The 18,359-nt window shown below is 33.3% G+C and overlaps 2 protein-coding genes across 4 annotated transcripts in view; one reads left to right on the top strand and one right to left on the bottom strand.

Annotated features, from left to right (window-relative positions):
• Window positions 1–18,359, bottom strand: part of LOC144855294 (ubiquinol-cytochrome-c reductase complex assembly factor 6-like) — a 128,855-nt gene that overhangs the window by 51,850 nt on the left and 58,646 nt on the right. The gene's annotated exons all lie outside the window — the stretch shown is intronic.
• LOC144855286 (kelch-like protein 12) lies at window positions 8,913–18,358 on the top strand. Of its 3 annotated transcripts, none has more exons than XM_078713097.1 (13): window positions 8,913–9,138; window positions 10,837–10,977; window positions 11,664–11,938; window positions 12,253–12,406; window positions 12,721–12,938; window positions 13,341–13,490; window positions 13,664–13,778; window positions 13,890–13,996; window positions 14,208–14,397; window positions 14,598–14,756; window positions 15,287–15,385; window positions 15,702–15,888; window positions 16,606–18,358. In XM_078713097.1, the coding sequence occupies exons 3-13, from the start codon at window positions 11,747–11,749 to the stop codon at window positions 16,733–16,735; spliced, it is 1,701 nt and encodes a 566-aa protein (XP_078569223.1). In that variant the 5' UTR covers window positions 8,913–9,138; window positions 10,837–10,977; window positions 11,664–11,746; the 3' UTR covers window positions 16,736–18,358. The 3 variants fall into 3 exon arrangements, with proteins under 3 accessions (XP_078569223.1, XP_078569222.1, XP_078569224.1); XM_078713096.1 differs by having other exon boundaries at window positions 10,772–10,977; XM_078713098.1 differs by lacking the exons at window positions 8,913–9,138; window positions 10,837–10,977 and adding an exon at window positions 11,190–11,316.

The following is an 18,359-nucleotide window of genomic DNA, read 5'->3' as shown; positions in this document are numbered from 1 at the left end:
ATTTCAATAAAGAGTAACCTTAATAAAATATTTTCTTATTTTTTTTCAGCTTGACGCAGGATTGGAGATGAACAGCTTTATCTTGTTATTTTTGTATTTATTTTCTTAAGCCATCATAAATTATAAATAAAATAGACAATAATTGAAATAAATTATCACAAAGCCTCATTAGCAATGAACAAATAAGTGTAATTTTAAAATAGGTATCAAATTTTTACAAATAAAAATCACCCACTCTAGAGGGTCCTTGATACCATGATTGTTTTTTTAAATTTCTCTATTTTTCTTTGACATGGTATTATATAAAATAATTGCGGAAACAAATTTATTCTTTTTCTTGAAAAACAAAATTTATTTTCAAATTTCCTAAAAAAACAAACTAATTTTACATTAATTTTATAAGGGTTCACTTGTCTCGGAATGTCAAGTGTAATGCCTGATACCATGATTGTTATTATTTTACATTTGGCTCTATTTTTTGGTTTTCATGGTATTAAAATAAATTAAAAATTTGTTAGGATTCACTTGTCTCGGAATGTCAAGTGTAATCCCTGATACCATGATTATTTTTATTTTACATTTTTCTCTATTTTTGGTTTTACATGGTATTAAATTAATTGAAATTTAAAATTGCTAACAAATTTATTTAAATGTAAAGATTTGTTTTTGCTGATGAGGTTCTTTTTTTCTCTCTTGGGTGCAATTGTAATTCAGAACCCCTCATTAGCAATGATCAAAATAGAATTTGGGTGTTTTCTTTTATTTTTGCCAATTTATTTGCTTAAATTTCATAAAATATAACCTCAAATTCAGCTTTAAATTCTCTCAGAATGTTTTCACTTCTGAGACTTTTGAGGGTAATCCCAGATACCATTTATGTTTTATCTATTTCGTTCCGAATGGTATCGTAAAAATTAATTTATTGCAAAGTATATACTGTGTGTACACAGTATGTATCAAAATTATTGTATAAAATAGAAGCCATGATACTATGATTGTTTTATTTTAAATTTTTCCTATTTTTGTTATACATTGTATCATCTATACTAAAACTATAGAAAAAATAATAGATAAATTATGTTTGCTAATGGGGTTCTGTTTACTCTTGCTTTGGTCCTTCTGGTGTGACAATGTTTAGAGTTCAAATTGTGTACACTCATTAGCAATGAACAAAATAACTGTAATTGTATAATAATTTGTGGATTATTTTTTTTAATGAAATAAAAGGCCATTTATACTTTTAAAAATGTACCCCTCAGGATGTATGCACTTCTGTGGGTGTCCAGGATAATCTCTGATACCATTATTATTACAATTTTCTCTATTTTGTTCGGTTTTTCATGGTATCAAAAAAATCAGTTGAATTTAAATTATTATTTAATTTATTAATTAAAAACATTTTATTAGATAATTTTACTTTTACAAATTTGACTCGAAATTGATTTAATTAGTTATTTGTTTTTGCTGATGAGTTTATTTTCTTTCTTTGTACAACTTTTACAGGTACCGTACTGGCTTGAATAAGCTGCCGTTTGAGCGAATGGTTCGCACATTGGATTAATGTTTTAGTAACTGCCTTGTTTTCGTAAGTGCTCTTGGAAACGTCGCATTTGAAAAATTCCCAATTTGAATTGCGTTTTTTGGTAGCTTTTTGTTTTAACTGATTTTTGCCCATGGGGTTCCTCACAAAAAATTTACTATAATCTTAATTATGTGTCGTTCTCCGATACATAACATCTATTCCTAAAAGTTTTCTTTAAAATTGTCGCAAGCGCTGTACAAGTTCTGCGTAATGAGAGTCAGTACGGTAACTTATATAAAATGAGGGGGTTGTAGTCATGGTGGGGGAGGGGGGTAGAGTGGTTCCAGCATCTATGTTAATTAAGTAGGTATAACATTGTTTTTAACAATGTTTGTTGATCACTTGGAATTGACAAGAACCAATGGAAGGGTATAACACATACTGATGATGTTGAACAGAGAGCTGCATACAGATGTTTAAATGGTATGTATGCAATGGTCAATCTTCATTAATTTGTGAATGTGCGACTAGAATCATGTTTATGTTTATGCAAAGTAAAGGCAGATGATTATGTTACCCTAAGTAGTATCTGTAAAAACTAAACTAATATACTATAACCAAGCTTGATTAACCAAGCAAGGTAGACACTCCTGTTTGATACTCATTCAGACAGGGTAGCATAAATGGATCCAAGAAATGCTTTTAAGAACAACCAAACTATTAGATAACTGATTACTATTGTGTATTGTATCTTTTTAGGTACGCACGTCTACCAATCAAAGAAGACTTGTCGAGGAGCATTTCAATTAGAGACTTGGATCAGCCAGCAATTTCAAGATCAACAAACATTTATATTTCATTGCTATTTTTATATTTTAATTGTTAAGTGAAGTGGAATCAACATCCAAAATATTTGGCTATTTTTTAAAATTTAAAATAAATTCACTAAATTGTGATTTCTGAAAATTATAAATGAAAACTTATCTAAATTTGCAATTTAGTTTCCAATAATCTTTACCATTTCTTTATATTTTGTATCCTTTTTATAATCTGGTTTATACATTTAAAAACTAAATATGAATTGAAAACGTAAATTGTTTTGGAAACTCCACATTATTTTGGCATTTGTTTTCGGGTTTTTTTTTTAACTTTAAAACTTTTTTTTAGAGCAAATTTTGTTTCTAATCGCACTTAAAATTTCAAACATAATTTTACTTGATTTAGGTTGGATATCCTCATAATTCTATAAAATTAGATTCCACTTCACTGTGTAATTTTATATTATATATTTATAGTTTAATGTATTTAGTTTCAGGTTTTTTCCAAACTCTAAACATTGTTTAAAAAAAAGCACTCCTCTGCACACCCCCTGTGTGCTCCAACCACACCGATAGGTACCGGCCTGCTTGGCTACACGGTGGATGCTTCTTGGGTCGTGTTCATTGCTCCTGCTAATAGGTGAGTTTGTTTTGAGATTTTCTATGGAGGTTTTTGATACATGTTTCATGTTCTATGTAATCTACATTTTGACCAAATGCTTGTGAGAGTCCTTTACAGTCCTTTGTGGTGTTGGCATTGTGGCGGTGGCACCATCATCAGTGTATGGGTTTGAAACTAGACAACTCGGGAGTTAAATAACTTAATAAACTGGTTTCAGTATGTTTTATGGTTCTGTTTCCAATTTAAATAATTTAATAACTCAAAAGACATTGCGTGCATGTACAAAAAAAATATTTTTGAACTTTTAGTGGTTAGACAAACTCTGTGTGATACATTCCTATTCGATCTGGCTAAGTAAGCAGGCAGGAAGTTATACGATACTATTCTCAAAGTGTGCTTGATATATTTATCTCAAAGATATGGTACCAATTTAATTAAATACAATCACATAATTTAGCTATATTTTTGTCTTTAAATTTAAAGTTCATACCAGTAATTCACATTTTTACACATTACAATTTATATTTTACACTTTTTATATTTGCAACAAAAATATTAAATATAAATTAGAAGTAAAAGTGTTTATATACTGTTTTAGTATAATGTAAGAATTGAAATTTCTGATCGATAAAACTTAGATGCCTGTAAGGGGCAATTTAAAACTTAGCTGCCTGTAAGGGGCAATTTAAAACTTAGCTGCCTGTAAGGGGCAATTTAAAACTTAGCTGCTTGTAAGGGGAAATTTAAAACTTAGCTGCCTGTAAGGGGTAACTTAAAATTTAGCTGCATGTAAGGGGCAATTTTAAACTTAGCTGCTTGTAAGGGGCAATTTAAAACTTAGCTGCCTGTAAGGGGAAATTTAAAACATAGCTGCCTGTAAGGGGCAATTTAAAACTTAGCTGCCTGTAAGGGGAAATTTAAAACTTAGCTGCCTGTAAGGGGAAATTTAAAACTTAGCTGCCTGTAAGGGGAAATTTAAAACAGCTACCTGTAAGGGGAAATTTAAAACTTAGCTACCTGTAAGAGGCAATTTAAAACTTAGCTGCCTGTAAGGGGCAATTTAAAACTTAGCTGCCTGTAAGGGGAAATTTAAAACATAGCTACCTGTAAGGGGAAATTTAAAACATAGCTACCTGTAAGGGGAAATTTAAAACATAGCTACCTGTAAGGGGAAATTTAAAACATAGCTACCTGTAAGGGGAAATTTAAAACTTAGCTGCCTGTAAGGGGAAATTTAAAACTTAGCTGCCTGTAAGGGGAAATTTAAAACTTAGCTGCCTGTAAGGGGCAGTTTAAAACATAGCTACTTGTAAGGGGAAGTTTAATACTTAGCTGCCTGTAAGGGGAAATTTAAAACTTGGCTGCCTGTAAGGGGCAGTTTAAAACTTAGCTGCTTGTAAGGGGCAGTTTAAAACTTAGCTGCCTGTAAGAGGCAATTTAAAACTTAGCTGCCTGTAAGAGGCAGTTTAAAACTTAGCTGCCTGTAACTTGTAAGGGGAAATTTAAAACATAGCTACCTGTAAGGGGAAATTTAAAACATAGCTACCTGTAAGGGGAAATTTAAAACATAGCTACCTGTAAGGGGAAATTTAAAACATAGCTACCTGTAAGGGGAAATTTAAAACTTAGCTGCCTGTAAGGGGAAATTTAAAACTTAGCTGCCTGTAAGGGGAAATTTAAAACTTAGCTGCCTGTAAGGGGCAGTTTAAAACATAGCTACTTGTAAGGGGAAGTTTAATACTTAGCTGCCTGTAAGGGGAAATTTAAAACTTGGCTGCCTGTAAGGGGCAGTTTAAAACTTAGCTGCCTGTAAGGGGCAGTTTAAAACTTAGCTGCCTGTAAGAGGCAATTTAAAACTTAGCTGCCTGTAAGAGGCAATTTAAAACTTAGCTACCTGTAAGAGGCAATTTAAAACTTAGCTACCTGTAAGGGGCAGTTTAAAACTTAGCTGCCTGTAAGGGGTAATTTAAAACTTAGCTACCTGTAAGTGGAAATTTAAAACTTAGCTGCCTGTAAGGGGCAATTTAAACTTAGCTACCTGTAAAAGGAAATTTAAAACTTAGCTGCCTGTAAGGGGCAATTTAAAACTTAGCTGCCTGTAATGGGCAGTTTAAAACTTAGCTGCCTGTAATGGGCAGTTTAAAACTTAGCTGCCTATAAGGGGAAATTGAAAACTTAGTCACCAGTGAGTGGTGAATTTAAGACTGCTGCCTGTAAGAGGCAATTTAAGTTTTTCTCTTTTTAATAAATTAAACTAAAACTATTGCCTGAATTTAAGTTCTTAACTTTAATTTGTCTAGTAGATTTTCTGACAATTTACTCCTGGAAATTTCTATTCCAACAATTAAGTATTGTTAAATTAATTTTTTTTTTGTTGCAAATATAATTTTAAAGAAACAATTTCATAACATTAATATATAAATTAAAGTCTGCATAAATGAATAACTTAATTTCTTTTGGTCCACACAAATTCAATGAGAAGTCATTAATGTAATTAAACATTAAAATATAAATAATTATTCAGTATTTTGTAAAGCATCATTCATCATTCAAATGTATTTTCTACCAAAACAAACAATAATAATAAATAACTGTAGCACTAGCTAGAAGTAGTTGTTTTAAAAAGCTATTATATTTAATTAATATTTAGAAATAAATTAAATACACACTTTGCTGTCCTTTAATTTTAATAAGTTTTAATTAGGATAAGCCAGTTGATATGCAATAGGCAGACTAATATAAACTTTAACTGGGTAAATGTAATTTATATCCAATTTAATTGGCAATTTAAACAGACTAAATGTTTTAATAGTTCAATTTAATATATAAATTTAGATGTATTTTTAATGTTAGGTATTTAAATAGGAGCATTCTAATATATTTGATATTTATAATTATTATTATTTAAAGTTCCATTTACTGGAACATTAATCACAGTTATAGGCAGTGATATTGTGTATGGCTGCCATTAACCTGGTATGGGCATACTCATAATTTAATCCTCTTTGTGTACTATAACTTAATTAATTAAATATCGTAATAAAAAGGTAAAATATAAATAATATTAACTTTAGGTTTATTCTAATAAATAAGTTAAGTATATTTTACAAGTTAGGTAATTCCAGATTGGTCATAATTCATAGATTATATAATTTTGTTTATGTAAATGTAACACTAGTCATTTTACTTAATTATTAATAATAAAAATACAATTTAATAATATAGATGTGTACAATCAAGTATACACAATTTTATTTACATTCCACTTAAAAGTAAGTGTCTTTGTTAACCATAAATATAAAGCTATTTTACTAATTTAATTAAAATAATTTAATCATTTAAACTTACATAGTTGTGTACAACTTGAGGTATATAATTGAATTAATTGCAGTTAAAATTGTAACTTAATAGTTTGTTTTGGTTGAGTTTACATATAGTAGTCACACACAGTGAACACAACATAAACACAGTTGGTTACTATAAACATTAAACATTTTAAAAATAACTAAACAAACTTACACTAAAATAAATAATGGCTTCTCTTAATTTAAGATAGGAATAGTTGGTACCGTATCTGAAGGGTAAATGAGTCGGGCAGTATAACAATTACACTGTGCTGTCCTGAAAACGAAGTCGTTGGGTTTGGTATTACCAGAGAGTCAACCTTATTAAATTATATAATCCAAATTATGTACTGCACAATTTGTTTTCTTGAGCTTAATATAGGTATCCAAATTATTGACATCTAATTTTCTGAGACCAGTTTGGCTTTATTTTCCACAACAAAAGATTGGTTGCGTTTGTGTCGTGCGAAGCTATGACAAGCTTCGTTCAACATAAATGCGTCTAATTTGATGTTTTGGGAATTTAGTCTTAGAGCCTTTTACCTTTTTTTAACTGTAAATATTAATGTAAAATGTAACCTTTTGGCTAATGATATAGTTGAATGGATATCAAAACTACATAAATATCAAATTCTATTAAAAATCATTTGTTTTATATATTATTATTTTATTATTAATGTTTGTTAAATACAGTATAATTTTTAATATCTAAATTTTAATATAAATATATATTCAACTATTAATTCCTATGATCACAATTACATATAACTCCACTCCTGAGAACGTCTGGGATGCCCAGGGCGATTCCCTCATGTGTCAGCGTCCCTGCAATGGAGTATTGGGTTCTCACTTGTGTTAAATGGTCTTTCTGTAGTTTACATTGAACTTTAATCGTTTGCGATTGAAACTGGTGTCTTTGACTTTCTAGATGTCTTGGAGCATTCTTGCTGCTTGGTGGTTGTGGTGGACATGACTTGGGGACATATTCACTGTGTAGTTGAGTGGGTTAACACTTATTGGTGTAGTGGGCACATAGGGGGTGTTGCAGAGGGGTGCTTTTTTTTTGGCTCGAACAAATAAACACCAACACACAATGTACATTTGTTTGTCTTTTATTAAGTTGCTGACCACCAACCGCCAGTGGGCGCCCTTCGCCCTCTATATTGCAGCTAGTTTGAAGGGCGCCCTCATCAAATAAAAAAATTGGCGTAGGAGTCCCTTACAAGGCCAATTTCCAATCAGATGAGGGCGCCTTTCACGCAAACAACATCATAGAGGGCGCACTACCAATAAAAACGCCCTCACAAACGCAAAGAAAAATTGGCGTAGGGTCCCTCACATAGCCTTTTGCCATCAGATGAGGGCGCCCTTTTTGTCGATCACAATATAGAGGGCGCACTTTGTATAGAACGCCCTTATCTAAACACAAACGACAGTACCATTTTTTTTACATCAAATGAGGGCGCTTTTTACACTAGCACTATTGAGGGCGTCCAGTGGCAGAAAAAGTAATCATTCCACATACCTGTTAGCCTTCTTTCTGGCTGCCAGTACATTAGTACGTAACTGTTCAAAAACTTACCTTTACAAATACGCCTACCATTCTACCACAATTAATAACAATATGCCTACCACTAAATAATAATTATATGCCTAAACATTAACTAAATCGTATGAATATGCCAACAGTTAAACAGTTTTAATAGATTATTTAGAAAATAATAAAATGTGAAATCAGATAAAACAAGTATATATATATGCCTACATGACTAAAATACAACATAGAAGATAATAAAATGTGAAATCAGCTGATAAAATAAAGTATATATATGCCTACATGACTAATTAAAATACATCATAGACAATAATAAAATGTGAAATCAGCTGATAAAATAAAGTATATATGCCTACAAGACTAATTAAAATACAGCAATCATAATGAAAAGTTTTTTAAATAAATGCAAACAATTGATGCAATGCTGAAATTCATATGCCTATCATCACTAAAGATATATGCCTATACTATAACTTAAATAAAGTTAAAAAATAGACACAACACAGGGATTAACTTTATTGAGGTTGGGGCTATAAATTACAATGGCAATCGAACATGAGCAGTTGGATCGCGGATGTTAATCATGGATATATAGTCATAGAGATATTATACAGTGGAAAAGCCCTGTACTATAGTACAGGGAGTTCCAACTGTTATATGAAGTGTGTAAACTTGGTCAAAGAAAACTATATTCTGACGCGGGCAGTGACATTTTTTATACATGATCGCGAAAATGTAGCTTTCACTTTAAAGGATATTGAAATCAAGTTTCCATTTCTGTTTCAACTGAAAGATATAAAAAAAATAATAATTTAGTGAAATATTAGATAATGTTGAGGATTTAGTTTTTTCTGCTCCTTTTGTCACGGTTTTACTTTGTTTTTTTCACACCTAATTTGAATTTAGTGTCAGCAATATAGCATTTAAAGTAAAGTCATACTTGAGTGCATCACCAGATGTGTTATGCAAATTGTATGTAAATTAGAACTTTGCATGCTTGAGCAATGTTAGTTCAATTGTCAGATTTATTTTGTTGTGCAAGGACACAGCATGAAAGCCTAGTATAATGGTTTACAGGAGCTGACTTAAGCCTGTACTGAGAGGCTTACTAAGCCTACACTGAGGGGATTACTAAGCCTGGAGGTGACACACAAGCCTACACTGAGGGGCTTACTAAGCCTGGAGGTGACACACAAGCCTACACTGAAGGGCTTAAGCCTGGAGGTGACTCAAGCCTAGGCTTACTTCGGCTTGTATGCAGAGACATACAGAAGGAGGTGAGTCAATTTTAAGAAATGTAGATAGTTTAAGCCAAAGTAATTCCATGAATGTTTTATTTGTTGTATATTTATGATTGCCTTCTAATACTATTGAATTAGATAACCTTTTAATAGTCCTTTTTTTAAACAATTTTGGTAATGAAGGGGGTGGGTTCTGTGTTGAAATTTGGGCATTAGATTAGCCTAGGTGGAAGCCAAACCATAATCTAAACCTCAGTAGGATGTTATGACATAAATCAAGCACATGCTATGCTAAATGCTGAATATTGTTCGTTTTATGCAGATTCTTTAGTTAAAAATAGTGATTTCTGGTTAATTCCGAAAGACTGCTCATAACACAAAGGCAATTTACATCAATTACACCAAGCGCTATTGGACCTCTTGTGTTTTTTGACAAAATATATGGTGTGGACAGTTTGGTGTACAGCATAAGTAACTATTATTATAATATACTGCACTGTACTTGTCCTTACAATACAACTGAACTACTGTATCCATTTCTTATAAAGTGTAGGACTAAATTTATATTGGCCTAAATTTCATTCAAAATTACTATGGACTTCTAGTTCATTTTTTAAAGTGAATAATTTGCGTGAAAATTCCGCGATCTGGGGATACACGTTGTAAATCATTTTTTTATACTGTACATTGAAGAGAAGTTAGGCCGTTACTGTAGCGACTGATACTGTACATTGAAGAGAAAAGTTAGGCCGTTACTGTAGCAACTGATACTGTACATTGAAGAGAAGTTAGGCCGTTACTGTAGCGACTGTAGCATGTCCTAGTAAGTTTGTTTGTGGCACACAACCTAGGCCTAATGATGGTGCGGTACAGTGCCTGAATAAATGGTCCATAAATGTGTCGGTCTTCTGTCTGCGACTGCCATATGATTGTTTGTTGCCTACATTCCTTGTTGTTTTATTATGCTAATTACTTACTTATTTACATACAACTTGTCCTATTGGTATATAAGCACTCTAGGCGTTGTTTACTATTCTGGTGATGAGAAGAGTTTCTCGAAACATGTCACATTTTAAAGCAGTTTGCCTTTTTATTAAATGCCTCGCTATAGTCATTTTAACTCGTAAGTTTGGTGGTATTATTCATGATTTATCTAAAAAACAATGTTTAATAAATAAAAATACACTTAAACCTACTCATAACAATTTAGGCTAATAAACGCCAAAATTATCACTTCTCAGGTGTATCTTTGTACTTGCTGTGCCTGAAAATATAGAAGGAAAAAACGATGGTTAAAATTGCAAATGATTATTTAACATTGGCCGCATTTTTTCTTATTTTATTAATAATTTTAAGACAATTTTGTGCATACAGTTAGTTAACCCTCATTTAAAATGTAGTTATTCTCTATCAATTATGTCATGCATAACTTACCAGGCAGTGTTGAAATGTTTTTGTGAGATTCCCAACTTAGGCCTACTGCGTCGTGGATGAACTAGCCAAACAATAGGGCTTAAGTACGCACTTCGACTGGCACTGGTGGTGACGTGTGCATCGATCGAAAATGGAAAGGTGCCTAGCGAAATTCACCCGATTTATTCTAATTAAACAAAGTCTACAATAAGTCACAATAATTTTGTGACTTTCAAAGTTTTATATTTGTTTATAGATGTGCCTTCTCAAATCAGTAGGCCTACATGCTTACTTTTATTATCGTTTTTGATGGTGGAAAAGTTTGGTTGCAGGGAGAGAGAGGAGAAAAATCAGCGCAGACGATCAACAATACCGTGATCTGATTGGTCAATAGTCAGCGAGAGACTTCGGATCTGCTCGGATGGTCGATCGGATCCGATTTGTCTGAGTTCCGCATGCGCAGTACGTATTAACTTTTTCTTTATTGTTTTGTTTAAAGAAAGGCTATTTTGGGTATAAATAGGTATAAGTGTGGTTATACTGTTTTTATTAAAAAAATAAAACGCATAACATCTTCCAAAAGTAAATTTTTGTCGGATCTGGTATGACAAAATATCAACGTTGGTGGCGCACTTTTTTGTTTATAACGTGACTACTGATGCGTGAACTGGCTAGTTAGGGCCTAGCTAGGCGAGAATTTAGAAAAATATACTATCATAAATACTGTATTAAGATCAGAAATTGTTTAATATGTATCAACTTTTGTCATATAGTATCTACAGAAAGTTATAAACAAATTAGGTTACACTTTTAACATTTTTTATGTAGTTTTATTCATTATTCTCTCTCTACTCTAGCTAGGCCTAACTAACCAACCCGAACCTGTCCTAGCCTAGCCTCCTCTTATTGAAAGCCTAGTCTAGGCCGTAGTCTACTACTGGCTATAGGCCCGGGCCTAGAGTAACGAGTCTTTAGCTAGCCTATACTGTAGTACTAGTAGGTGGTTTGGTAGGCCTACTAGAATAAACTAGTTATTCCTATATTAAATGTATTTAAAAACTACCGTCGTGGTTACTAGAATAGAAAGCTAAACTGGTATTTTTATATAATAATTGATTTAATAATACTGTATTTTGTTTCTATCCAAGTCTTAATAGAGGTCCAAAAGATAACAGAGGAAAGGTGCATTGTCGACCGTTGCAATCAATAGCCTCTACTTCAAACTCCAGAAATGGAATCTTCTCAAAAAGCAAAGACACCATGTTATACCAACTCGCATAGCATGCTCCTTGCCATGAATGATCTAAGAAAGAAACGTCTGTTGTGCGACGTCGTGTTTTGTGTTGACGAGGAAATGTTTCCTGTTCATCGTGTTGTCATGGCAGCCTGCAGTGACTATTTCTGTGCAATGTTTACTGGGGAGGTAAATAATATATAGTTTAGTTTATTGAAAAAAAAAAGGGTTTAATTTAGTTTAAAATGTTATCAATAGCTACACTGAAGTACTTCTCTTGGGAACACCCCTCTTCAGGGAAACACCCATTAAGGAGATATTTTCCTGTGAAACAAACAAGGGACAAATATGATTGTTAACACTACAGCCAACTGCTATTATTAATGGGACACCCCCATTTAGGGGACACTTAAGTAACAAATTAATGAGACATTTTGTTGGGTCCCCCTACTTATTAATTTACAATGGTGGTACTAATTAGCCTAATTTTATTGTTGTATTAGATGAGTGAAAGTCAAAGACGAAATGTAGAGTTGAAAGGCTTGAAGGCAAGCACTATGAAGATACTCGTAAACTATGTTTACACTGAAGATATTGAAATTACAGAAGATAATGTACAAGAATTATTACCTGCAGCTTGCCTTTTACAACTCAAAGGTATAAAACTCTGTCTACACTATCAAACTAGATTGACCAAAAGAATTGCGATGTACCCAAATATGGTAGCGATATGCCCAAATATCGTAGTGATATGACATTATCACGTCCATATATGGGCACATCACATTTTTTTGTCAAATAAAGTTTGATAGTGTAGACAGAGCTTAAGGCTAGTTCAGAACTACCTAAATTTTAAAAGAGTTAACCCAAGACATATATTGTACACATTTTCATTAAATAATATTTTGATTATCCATGTTCCCTGCTGGATTGCACTGTTTAAAATGGAGTTAAAGAATAAATCTCTACAGGTGTGAAGCAGGCCTGCTGTGATTTCTTGGAGAACCAACTAGATCCAGCGAACTGTCTAGGAATCAAGCACTTTGCTGAGACACACACATGTTTAGAGCTGATGAAAGCTTCAACGGATTTCTGCCATCGGCATTTCCAGGCTATGGTGAACAACGAAGAGTTTCTTGGCTTGGATGAAGAAGAAATCAAAGAATTTATCGAAAGTGATGATGTTCATGTAAGTGCATGCCTTCATTTTCACTAAGTCTAAGAAATAACTGTATAAAATGAGAAACAAGTCAACAAATGTCTAGAATGTTAGTTTTATCATCAGTTCAATTTAAAGAAATGGATACCCTGGTACTGGTCTATCTTGGCCTCTGTCGTTGGCAGACTAATGACTGCCGCTTACCGGCAGCTTGACACGAAAGGGACCCTGAGGGTAGATGAAAGTTGTGTATGTGTAATATCTTTTCCACTGCACTTTAAGATGTTAAAGACTGCATAAAGAGCATTATAAACATGTATCCATAATTATTATCCATTATTCTGTTGTGTAGATTGGTCTAAGGGCTTTAAAGGCTCCCAAATTTTTTTGATTTGACCTGTGTTGACATGGTATCTCTTTTTGATTCAACAGCTAACATCGGAAGAGGCCATGTACGAGGCATTGATGTCTTGGACGAGGCACAAGAATGAATGTCGGGTGAAAGTCCTACCACAATTGCTAAGTCATGTCCGACTGCCACTACTGACCCCAAAGTATTTGACCGACACAATAGATAATGAAGTACGTAAATGGAATATACTTAATATATGTTAAAGGGTTCAGGTTCGAATCTCTTTCAACACTGTTTTCTTTCTTGCTGTTCAATATAATACATAAATTTCTAGCAAGCAAGCAAATTTAGTATTGTTTTGAAAGATTTTAATTTTAACTATGAGGTTTTGTTTTTTACACAGCCTTTAATAAAACGAAATCATGAATGCAGAGATTTAGTTGATGAAGCGAAGAAATTCCACCTATGCCCAGAATGTCGTAACGAAGTAGAAAATATACGTACAAAGCCCAGGACAGGTTAGTCATTCTAATTTTGTGAGAAATATTTTAATTTTTCATCATTCTGTGAGTGCGCATGTACTCATTTCGTAAATTTATAGTTTATTTTTACTTTTTTGGTTGTTTTAGGTTCAGATGAGCGGTTGGTGGTTATAGGAGGCTTTGGCAGTCAACAGATGCCCCTTTCTACGGTCGAGGAGTACAACCCCAAAACAGAATCATGGACTTTTCTTCCTGTGAGTAAACACTATAACAAATTTATGGTATTTACACACGGGGCATTCACAAGATAAATCGTCATGTTGTCTGTAGATATTTAAATTCCATATCGTGTACTTCATTTGCGTACAGATATTTAGCCTAAATCAACTTTAAGTTTTGCGCACACGGCAACACAAATATGCTTCCGAAAATGAGAACTAGATTTTTAACACTTTATTTTATTAGGCATTGAATAAAAGTAGGCGGTATATAACAGCAGTGTCTATGAAAGAAAGATTGTATGTAATAGGAGGATATGATGGAACGGCACGGTTAAATACTGTTGAATCTTTAAGTTATGCTAAGGAAGACAATTGGACCAGTATGGCGTCAATGAATGTGAGACGTGGCCTTGCAGGAGCTACAATCATTAAAGGTATAATATAACCTTTGTAAAAACAACCTAAAGCTCTGTCATTTTCAAACTAGTGTGATGCGCCCAAATATGGTATTGATATGCTTAAATGTATATGATAGATATGACATCATCATGTCCATATATGGGCACATCACATTTATTTGTCACACAAAGTTTGATAGTGTAGACAGCTTTAGGGGTTTAAACATTTTTTTCAGATACAATTTACGTAGCTGGTGGATTTGATGGTTCTATGCGACACTCTTCAATGGAAAATTACGACCCCCATATAGATCAATGGAATGTTCTGAAAGAAATGGAGACAGGTCGGGAAGGAGCTGGTCTGGTGTCAACTGGAGGTGTCATGTATTGTATTGGTAGGTTAAGAAGAAAGTAACATTCTAAAACTCTGTCTACACTATCAAACTAGTTTGATCAAAAAAGGGTGATGTGCCCATATATGGACATGATGATGTCAAACTACCATATTTTGTAGTTTCATAGTGTAGACAAAGCTTAAGAAACTAGACACTCTTGAAAAACTCAAAATTGGTTGTTTGAGAATTATGATCAATACATTTACTTGGTTGTTAAGAAGCTTGCCTAGCAATTCCAGGGTCTTGGGTTCATATCCTGATGTTGGGTTTTTTTCTCACAATACCACGTAATGAGACTTTGTTTATGTAGAGCATCTTGTGTATATGTTTGTGTTTATAAACAATGTTGCCACCTTTTAGAAGGACAGTGAATGAACTCACTTAAACTTGGTTGCCACTGGGACGCAACGCAAGGACGTAAACACAACATAAGTGAATTTGCCAATCACAAGTGACAGGTCAGACGATCCATCACGTCATGATTGGTCCAATGCCTTAATATTAATTCATTTTATGGTTTATTATCATAGGTGGTTATGATGGTTTTCGTATCCTGAGCTCTGCTGAACGGTTTGATCCAGCTACTGGCCATTGGGAGCATATTTCCCCCATGAATGTACCCAGATCAGGTAAGCAATAAATAAATAACAAAAAGTTGGTTGGTTTTCCACTTTTGCTATGTACATAGTAATAGAAGTATATATTGTGATAATTATCTAAAGAAACGTAGTGTATAAAGGCCACACAGACAAGCAAGTAACGGTAATAAAGATATAGAATCTATATTATTCCTTATGACCATTTACACACAACGCAGAGCGAACAGACAGTGTCCGCTCAGGATAGATACAGATACTACGTGGGACAAGCTACATGGTTTTCTGCTTACCGTCACCGCTCCAATGTGTAAAAAAAAAACAATACTATAATCTTTTCTTTCATTAGGTGGCGGTGTGTCTGTTCTAAACGATTTGATTTACGTCATCGGTGGTTACGATGGTAACAGTCATTTGTCCTCGGTGGAATGTTACAATCCACGGACCGACTCATGGAACCTCGTTGCCAAGATGATGTCACCACGTTGTTATGTAGGCGCGGTTACAATCAAGGGAAAGCTGTACGCCGTATCGGGGTAAGAATAATTATTTTATTATGAAGTGCATGGAACAAAAAGACAGATTTTATAGTGTTTCAGTTTCAGTTTCAGTTTTTATTTTCCAATATAATAATATAAGCGAAATGGAATATATGCAAAAATGGAAGGATGACCAAAAAAGAGCAAAGCTCATACAGTATTTGGCCACCTTAACAAAATAATTAATACATGATACAAACATAATTGAAGCACAGGACGAGACAATACTAGCTAAACATGTTGGCATATGAACTCAAAGATAGTGCGATAAAACCAAAAGAAGCAAAAGAACAATGTAAATGTAAACATATTTGTAACACTCATTGATAAGTTAAGAGCAAATTATTTTTATACAACTTTTTAAATACTTTAACAGATGATGAATTACGAATAGAAAACGAAAACAATACTGTTCCATAAAGTTGGACCATGTCCTCTGATAGTGTTTCTACCCATATCGGTAACAAAATTATAAGGGCGATAAGTATCAAAGGACCTGATGCCATAATTATGAACTGAGATTACTCTAACAAAATAATTAGAAAAGTTGGCTGGTAATAAATTATTCTTAAATTTATACATGAAAACACCTTTTGATAACTTATGAATATCATACACACCTGCATGGCTATCACCCCCGCCCCAACACAATATATTCTAGATGACGTGATCTGTCTTGGTATTAAGAAAAACAATACTTTTTTATTTCTAAAGATACGATGGTTCAAAACTGTTAAATACGGTAGAATGGTATGATCCATTTGAAAATGCTTGGCAAACTTTAAGTGATAAAATGGACATGCAACGTTGTGATGCGGGCGTGGCTGTAATCAGGCGATTTTGACAACAATGATTAAAATCATTTATGCATCAATATAAATTTTAATCATATCCAAATATGCACATTGTGTTGAACTTCTTATCCAATGTGAAGTTTTGGAGAAAAATCTTGTCACCAGACAGGATTTGAACCCAGGCAACGGGATTACTAGGCTTGCATCATGCTAATAGTCTAGGAGTACAATTGGCTAGTAAAACACCTACAGTCTAGTCCCCCAAAGAGAGTGGTATAGCATAATGGAGTGTCGGTCTAGCATGTGAGAGGCATTGGTTCGATACATGCCTGTTCCATATTGCTTGTATCAATAGACATGAAGCTTTACCCTCATTTCCTCATTCTTTGGATGGGATGCAAAGATGTTGGTCCTGTTTACACGATACATTTGGGGACTTTTGAGAGAACAGTCTTGTATCATACAGTAGAGGTCACTATAGGCTGAGAAGAGAGAATCGGTTTGGTTTGGGCGTAGGGAACGTCCATTTTTAGTGCATTTGTGTGCATATTATTATAGTCTTCTTTACGGCATATATTTATTTACCATCTTTAAAGGGGTCCTATAATGCATGACTTTCAATTATTTTAATATATTATTAAAAACAATTGCATATTTATATAAATCAATAATATATTTATTATATAAAATAAATTCAATTGAATTCTTTCGATTGTATTATTTCGATTGTTTTAAGTTTTGATTGTGTTATTTTGGGTCACAAAGTTGTTACGAACTGGACATTATAGTATAATGCCGATTTCATATCATCGGTGACCAGATGTTCAATACACCTGAACGATGACGTATTCTGTCATCACTTTAGACTTCTTCACCGACCTTAACAAACGCCTCTTATGAAGTGATGACAATCCATGTCATTAAACGCTTCTTCACCGACTGTGTAGAGATGATACCATGTGGACATAACAAGCCTAACCAATAGAATAAGTTGGAACCGGAAGTTGAAAATCTTGCCTCTAATTTTCCATGATTAAATATTTCCTTCAAAACAACTTACCGTCATTAAATAAACGTTACTTTAAATTGTGCGTGATGTGTTTAGGGTTAAATCGCATCTGAGTCCTATGCATACAAATAAGACTTTTTATTCGATATAAAACAAAAACAATCTGCTGGATTTGGTTGTGTACGGTACCATTAGTTTCGCGTATTTATGTATCGTATCAAAATATTTGTGCAAGCAGAAATGTGCGCTTGTTAATTCAATGTCCTAAAGGAGCTATCGGAAATTCGACATGTTCGTACATAATAACCATATTTCCTCGAAATGCACATTCAATGATTCGAACCGGGCCCAATGAAGCATAGGGGACAGCGCCAAATTATCCACCTGCAGCGATTGTTTTTATTCGAATGTATAACATATGCAATTTATTGTTTCGGTTTTAGCAAATCGTATGAAACATTAAAAAGGAAATGTTTACAATAAAGATGTTATGTACGACACATGTAACCCGCTCGCTATTGCAATATTGGCCTTATTTATATTTTCACACCGTCCAACAGATATGCCAATACGCCAATTACAGGATATGAAAATTTGAACCAAAATACAAATGCGCAAAAATAAACTAGATAAAACACATTTATATTTTTCAGTATTTTTTTATT

Source organism: Antedon bifida, chromosome 11 (genome assembly GCF_963402885.1).
Source record: "Antedon bifida chromosome 11, ecAntBifi1.1, whole genome shotgun sequence".
Classification (NCBI taxonomy): domain Eukaryota; kingdom Metazoa; phylum Echinodermata; class Crinoidea; order Comatulida; family Antedonidae; genus Antedon; species Antedon bifida.
This window is presented reverse-complemented; position numbering and strand designations above follow the sequence as displayed.